The following is a 7,727-nucleotide window of genomic DNA, read 5'->3' as shown; positions in this document are numbered from 1 at the left end:
ACATATGAAAACTAACGATCGACAACTTGGATATTTTCTAACAAGATGTGCCTCGCTAAAAAAAAACAAAAAACAACAAAAAAAAAACTGCTAAGGACATCTGGGCTGATAATTACAAAAAATGACATGATAAACACAGAACAGAATTACATCAGAGTCTCAGTAACTGCAAAATCTACCTATGGTCTCGTAGACAAACAGACAAAGCACAAGAAATCACACGTTTTTCGACTTCCAAATCCAATTTAACATACTTCTTTATGTAATATATTGTTAGTCTGCCCTACAGCTAGGGTTTATACAGTAAATTTCCATTCATCATTAACTAAAACAAAGCTGAAAACCTTGATGCATTGTGGAGTGATGACACTAAGACTGACACGGGTGGAAAACAAGACCTCAGTGTGGCAAAAAATAGCACAGCAGAAAAGATCATACCATCAGAGTGCCATGGGGGGAGACAGTTTGCATATGGAGATGAACACAGTGAAAAAGCTACAGGGGGGATGCTAGGAAGTGAGGAAAAACATGTGGAAAATGAGTGAAGAAGCAGAATGGGGGTGTTAGATGTAAGTAGGGGGACAAGGCAAAAAAAGCAGTCAAACACTCTTTCATTTCTAATCTACCCTCCTCTGAAATCCCCTGTTACTGTTGAGAGACCGAACAAGTGAGAGAAGAGAATGGGCAAAAAATGAGAGATGCAAATGTAAACACACACGCATCACACAAGAACAATTTCAGCATGTCACAAAACTCCCTAAAGTAGCAAAAGAAAAGACGTAGAAATGAAAAAAAAATAAAAAAAATAAGCTGACACATTCATGTCTGTGTGTGTCTGAACTACTCTTAATGCCACGCTGCAGAATGCTGGAAATGCAGACACACACAGGAAAAATAAAATAACAACTGCCTCCATGCCAGAAACTCTAATCACACTTCACACCGAACCCCGTCGTCACCGCGGAAGCCAGCCTGACGACAGGTTGTCATGGAGATCTGCCAAGAAGATCAATGGCCTAGGAAGAGGGTGGCGGTGGGTACGCGCGTAGAATAGTGAACGTGGCCAGGTCAGCGAGACACATGGCCCAGGGGCTGCGAGCCACTTGGGGAAAAAAAAAAAATCGATGGGCCAATAACCAGCCAGTTAAAAAGACGCTCCAGGAAATGATGGGATGCAACCGCCATGGTGCTGAGCTCAGCACAAAACAAAGGAGCTGTCAAACAAATTATGCAAAAAGGGGGAGATTTATCCGTCCGCCGTGAGGAGGAGAGGGTTGTGACAGAGCAGGGAGGCTTGTTTCAACTGGCTTCAACCGCCTTGCCCTGCGGGACAGAGCAAAAGAGGGAGAGGGATGGAGCAGAGGACAAAATGCTGGGGTGATAGCGACACAGTGGTAGAGGGCAGGACAAAATGCTTCTGTGGCAATCCAGAGCTAAGTCCTTCTCCCTGGGGATCAGAGGCAACAGCCTGAGGGAGGAAACGACAGCAGAAACAAGACACCATAGTGAGGGAATGCGTGCTGAGGGGCACTTTTCCACTGCTGTACCGGCTCAACTTGACTGACCATTTCTTCTTTTGAATCACGCTAGAGTTGCAAACAGTTTTTTTTTTTTTTCTTTTGTTTTTGAAACCCCTCTGTTGAGGCTCCAGGTGAGCTGGAAAATTACATGAAAATACTCCAGACTACTGATTGGTCAGGGAGGATCAAGTGTGGGATGGGGCTCAACAGACCTGCAATTTGTACCGAGACAAACTCCAATGTTATGTCAAAGGAGAGTGGGTACCTTCACCAAGATACTGATGTTTATTTCACTGTAATGATAAGCTTGATGCACATTACTACATCCTAAAGCAGTGGTTTCCAACCTTTTTTGGTTCATGACCCCATTTTAACATCACAAATTTCTGGTGACCCCAGACATTCAAAACGAAGACTTTTTTTTTTTTGATCATATAATAGTTTGCTATGCTATGTTGCAAATAAATGTTAATTTTAGATGACATTTAGTCTATATAATGTATATTATTATGGACGGAGGCAGAAAAGCCAGGTTGAGATTACTGCACAAAGTGAGAATTTTATTTTCCTTGGTCAGGATCAAGGTTATAATAGTTTTGGATTTTTCATTGTAGTTTAGTTTTATTTAGTTTTAACTTTTTATTTCCCTCTAATTCAGTTAGTTTCAATTAGTTTTTAGAGCAGGTTTGCTAGTTTTTATTAGTTTTCGTTATTTTCTAAATGCTTAGTTTTAGTTTAGTTTCTTTATATCTTTTATCATCTTCACCGTCAAATTCAAATAAATCCCATACAGGACTCTGCTGTTTTCTCCAAACTTTAGTCTCCATGTTTCCAGGTAGAGTGGGGACGAGAAGATGACTAAACGACAGCTGACAAGAAGTGACGGACCGTTAAATATCATATGGTGCCAGCAGCTAAAATTGCTTGAGTGAAATAAATCGATTTTATATCAATCCGACATTGGCAAAGATGAAAACGAAGGGAATTTTATCCAGAATTTTTAGACGTTCTAGTTAGTTTTGTAAGCACACAATACAGTTTCAGTTAGTTATCATTTTTTTCTTTTAATTATAGTTTTTATTTAGTTCAGTGAACGAAAATGTTTTTACAATTCTAGTTTATGTCATTTCGTTAGTTTTCATTAACTATAATAACCTTGGTCACAATATGTATAGTCAGTCCAACTTGGATTTACAAGGCTGGCAATTAATACTGAACAAACAATAACTCAAACTATGAATTATGAAAGAGCTGCAGCATCCGAAACCGACCACAATGAACATTTGAAAGATAATTTCAGGTGACCCCATTTGAATTTCAGGCGACCCCACGTGGGGTCCCGACCCCAAGGTTGAAAAACACTGTCCTAAAAAATTCAGTCATTTAACAGATCTCAAGAGTCTATCATCACCAGAACTATACTCATAGAAATGGACTGTTTTCAGAAAAAAAAACACACCATAGAATTACCATTAAGGTTTAAACAAAGCTATGTAATAATTTTAATTCATCTATTATCCTATACCATTGGAAATTGAGCACTAAAACAGCATCCCTTCGCTATCTGTTACATTGAAGTGACGTTTCATGCAGGTTTCTACACTGACGGGGTCCTATAATATTTAAGATGCAAAATAAGGTAACTGCTACCAAAAGCATATAGTATCAAGTTGAGCCAGTGCCATGCTGTGGCGAAGTACCACTGCTGAAGGCCTCTGTCTCCGCTGATTGTTGAAGACTTATTGCTTCTATTGATCAAGCCAATTTTGGCCCCACGACCTCTTTATTAATCCAGCACCAGTCACGCTCACACCTTTAACTGCAGTCCAGGTACATACACACAGGTGCATTCACAGCCTCTGTAGAAACACATCATCAGCCACTTGTACACAAATCACATCAAATGACCGAATGGGGGATGAATGACAGAGATGGAGTGCTGGTGGAGATCTTGAAAGAGAGAGAGAGAGAGAGAGAGAGAGAGAGAGAGAGAGAGAGAGAGAGAGAGAGAAAGGTAATGGTGAGGAATGTTTCTGACCAGTAAAGGTGCTGATACACAAAGCAACTTTCAGAGCAACTCTGAGGGACCAACGACGGCCAAAAGATCACATGTTTGTATAGTTTTTTGCCATGTGTATCATCACACTAGCTCTCAACCTGATCCTGAATGACTGTAGCAATACACACCTCCCCCTGTGGGAATCTGTTATGTGGAGAAGTGTGTGAAGTGTGTATGTGTTTGGAGAAAACAACTCTATTTACAACTGGTTTTAACAACAATCTGAGTCTGGATGATTTTTCTGGATACTCAACTGTTTTTGGCGTGAATTTGAACATTAACATTGGATCTCAGAATACTAAACGGAAAGGCGGAGTCTGTGTACTTATCAACTAATATGGTAATCCCAGGCTAAATGAAAGGGATGGGATTTTCCTTTAGTGAGAAGTGGTTGTTTCTGGTCAGCATCTGAAGATTGAAGCTTGTAATGTAATTCAATCTAGACCAGTGGTTCTCAAAAAGTGCACCATGACCATCAAGATAACATGGAGAAACAAAAACCATAAGTTCATCCATATGTCCCCTATCCTTGGATCAGCAGCATCTAATTTATGACAACCTGGCTACAAGGTTTCAAATCAACCAAGTTTTTTTTTTTTTTTTTGTTATTGCAGGAGAGACAACCCCACTGGCTTCTTACAGAGATGCATGGATGCATAAGAAAATATATAATTACATTTTAGACTGCATCATCATTAAATTGTCTGTACCAGTGATGGAAAAGAAGAAAATGGGCAGCTTTGAAAAAGTATTCCAGCTCAAGACTCATTCCACTTAAAAGTACCTGGAGCATCGTGGACAGTGACTAAATGCAAGCTGTTAAAAAAACACACACACAAAAAAAAAAGCTGTCACAAAGCATACATTTTGGGACATGAAAACCAACCTAATTCACGGCCTGGTCATGACTCAGTGCAGTTGACAACCACTGGACTATGTTGTCTGGTTGATTCGACACGTACTAGTTGCACTCCTAACCATGTCAGAATGTGTTTTTCAGTATAAAGACATGACATCCAGATACAGATTATGTGTTAATACCAGTTGCATCAGTCTACAGCATCTACACCCCTGCTGTGATCATGACTTGACCTTTTAAGGTTGTTTTTGTTCGCTTACCAAAGGTCATTTGTTTTCTCATCAGTTCACCAAAAGCTGTAAAATACAGTAAAAGCAGCCTATGCTAACCTGCTTAAGTGCGTCAGGCTAAAGCAGGGGGTTACCCAGTGTGATGCGGTCTTTCTACCTTATCAGACTGTGGACATGTGGACGTGTGTGTTAGTGTGAGTCACTAGTGCAGAGTGGGATGCTACATTGGCCTGCATGCTGGTAGGTAAGAGTTTGGTAGAAGGTTAGCAGGTTTACCTGGTCCAAGGTAGAGTACCTTGACTTGAGCGTGATGACCTCATCCAGGTGAGCCCTGAATTCTCTTCGTGAGGCCTGGGGGAAGCCACAGGATAGTCACTCACCTTCATGCCACACACACATACACACAGGTGCAGGCATCAGGCATGCACACCCACTGTGATGGTTTTATCAACACAACAGATCAGTAAATGGTGTAGATCAAAACACCTGCTCAATTTGCACACACATACACCCCAGAACTAATCCATTACTAACCTTACACACATTCTCCAATCGGATCAAAAGAAATATAATGTAGAAAAAAAAAATGCAGCAGAAGAAGTCACTTGAAAAAGCCACTAACAAAACATAATAACTAAAGATGACTGAAAAACAGAACCAGTTCAGTGGATTTGACAACAGTTCGACTTAAATGCACAGTATGTTATTTCTGCCACTAGGGGTCTCTAAGTCAAAACAGTAATAGAAGATATAGTTATAGATAATGTGGAGAGTTGTTGCTTTCACCACCATTGAGAAAACTTTACTAAAGGAGATATAAAGCCATTAAAATGGGCCATTTGTTATAAAGTACAAAAGTCAAAACATATTAATGCAGACATTTTACATATTTTACCTTTTAGTGTTGCTATTTTGGTCACATTTCTAAATTAATATGTGTATAAGTGGTCATCAAAATAAATGTTTCATTTCTGGCAAACCTGAAACCTTTCACAACCTACAAGGAAACAGTTGCAAGAGGAAGAACAGATGAAATAAACTAAGTAAAAGTAAAGGCGCTACAGCAGAAAAGCATTAACAATGACCTAATTATGACAACTGGCATTGAAATCTAAAAACTACAAGTAAGAGAAAAGGTAGCAGCATTGAAATGACTGGATTTTTGTTGCCATGTACTTTGATTTTACGTTTTTGGTTAGACTAAATCTAATAAAGGTTCATGATGATCTAAATCATTACTAAAAGCATGACCAACAATGGAGTTTAATTAGATTTATGAATCAATATCTATAATTTTGCTCTTTGATACCTTAACTTTGGTTATTAGAGGTTATAACTAGAGTAACAGTGGGCTTGAATACATATATAATGACAGAATACTTAAAAGGAATATAATTAAGTGAGGAAATTAAAAAAAAACAAAAAAATTAGGCTCAAGCATATCCAGTTTAAGACTGTGAAACGAGAACAAAATCAGGGGAATAAGATTGTATATTTGATAATGAACTTTTCTAGACTGTAAACAAATTCCAACATATTTACATTTTTACTTTTCACTTTCTTGTTAGTGCTGCCACTGATATTTTTTCTATTTATGCAAAAGTTGGCTGATACATCACCCTAACTAGTATATTGGTCAATGACTAAAATAGATCGATAACATATGGAAACTGGAGAAAAATCTATTTAATGTAATTTGTTTATGAACTAGTGTTAAACTGTAATGATTCTTCACAATAATTGGATTATAATGACTTTTGGAAAATGAGGTGATTAGTTACTGTATAATAATATTTATTTATTTATTTATTTTTTAAGTAGTGGAACATTATTTTTAAGCCTACATCTAAACTCTTTTCCACATGTCATTACTGTGCAGTTACAGCTATTTAAGAAAACCTCCACAGCCCATGTCTTTATCTCTCATAGATTAGCATCATCAGGGGCCTGACTGGAGTAACAAACACAGAAGAGTTGTAAATTCTTTCAGTACGTTTACCAGGTCTATTCTCTGAAAGAGGCACCGTTGAAGAAACTGAGGTATATACACAGAGGGAGAGAAATGCACTTTTTTTTTTTTTTTTTTTGTGTGTGTGTGCAAGCAATATCACTTTCATTCAAATACATAATTCAAGCATCTTTCAACTTCAGTTCTGAGGTTGAAACGCAGTTGAGGAATATGCCAAGTGATGGAGGTTCGTTTATTTGGAGGTTGTGTGAGTGTGGAAACAAGGCAAGCTACGTGAAGGACAGGGTTAGATATAAAGGGACAGACTACGACTGAAAGACAAAACCATATATAACAACAGAACAGACATCCACACAATGACAGAGAAGAGAAAAAAGAAAGTACTGTATAGACAGTCTGAGGAAAACCACAGAGGGACAGCAGCAGCGCAGCAGGCAGGACAGCACACACACGAGGGAAAAGGATGGGAAGTAGTCATGCCAGGCAGGAATATGAAGTATGTCCCAGGGTGGGGGGGGGGGGGGGAAGATGGGAGTAGGGAGTGATGCCTGGATGATGACGGCCGTAACGATGCATTAGAACACATGCAGGAGTACCTCAGCAATGCTTAGGGTAGATGAACAGGAGGGGAGCCGCGCCTGGTGCCACGAGAGAGAGGAGGTGAGAAGAGAAGAGGGTTAACAGAGCCAAAGCCAGGTTGAGCGGGGACAGAGGCACACAGAGACTGACGGCTGGATGGAGCAGACAGCGCCCTCTGTCTTTCAGGAGGACATCTGTGTGACAGGTCTCTGTGTGACTGTCTCAGGTGGGCCAAGGCAGCCAAGGGGCATGACGGACAGGACAGGACAGGACAGGACAGGACAGGACTGGACAGGTCAGGTCAGGACAGGACAGGACTGGACTGGACAGGTCAGGTCAGGACAGGACAGGACTGGACAGGACTGGAAAGGACTGGACAGGTCAGGTGAGGACAGCAGGTAGGAGTTGCATGAGGAAACTTTCCCCATCAGAACAATAGGAGAACAGGTTCTACAGCAGGAGTGTCAAACTCATTTCAGTTCAGGGGCCACATTCAGCCTAAGATGATCTA

General features: G+C 40.0%; 1 protein-coding gene across 10 annotated transcripts in view; it reads right to left on the bottom strand.

Moving 5' to 3' along the window:
• The window catches only part of gphnb (gephyrin b), a 185,951-nt gene that overhangs the window by 38,038 nt on the left and 140,186 nt on the right, over window positions 1-7,727 (bottom strand). For 5 of the 10 annotated variants that reach the window (XM_030128394.1, XM_030128395.1, XM_030128398.1 and 2 more), the window contains exons 9-10: window positions 7,234-7,275; window positions 4,945-5,019 (exon numbers count right to left, since the gene is read on the bottom strand). The exons of 3 other annotated variants lie outside the window; for them this stretch is intronic. In XM_030128394.1, coding sequence (XP_029984254.1) covers window positions 4,945-5,019; window positions 7,234-7,275 — 117 coding nt within the window. The remainder of the gene's footprint in view (window positions 1-4,944; window positions 5,020-7,233; window positions 7,276-7,727) is intronic. 2 more of the 10 variants (XM_030128397.1, XM_030128401.1) reach the window with 1 other exon arrangement.

Source organism: Sphaeramia orbicularis, chromosome 24 (genome assembly GCF_902148855.1).
Source record: "Sphaeramia orbicularis chromosome 24, fSphaOr1.1, whole genome shotgun sequence".
In the NCBI taxonomy this organism is placed as follows: domain Eukaryota; kingdom Metazoa; phylum Chordata; class Actinopteri; order Kurtiformes; family Apogonidae; genus Sphaeramia; species Sphaeramia orbicularis.
Note: the sequence above shows the minus strand (reverse complement) of the source record. Positions and strands in the feature narration are given on the sequence as shown.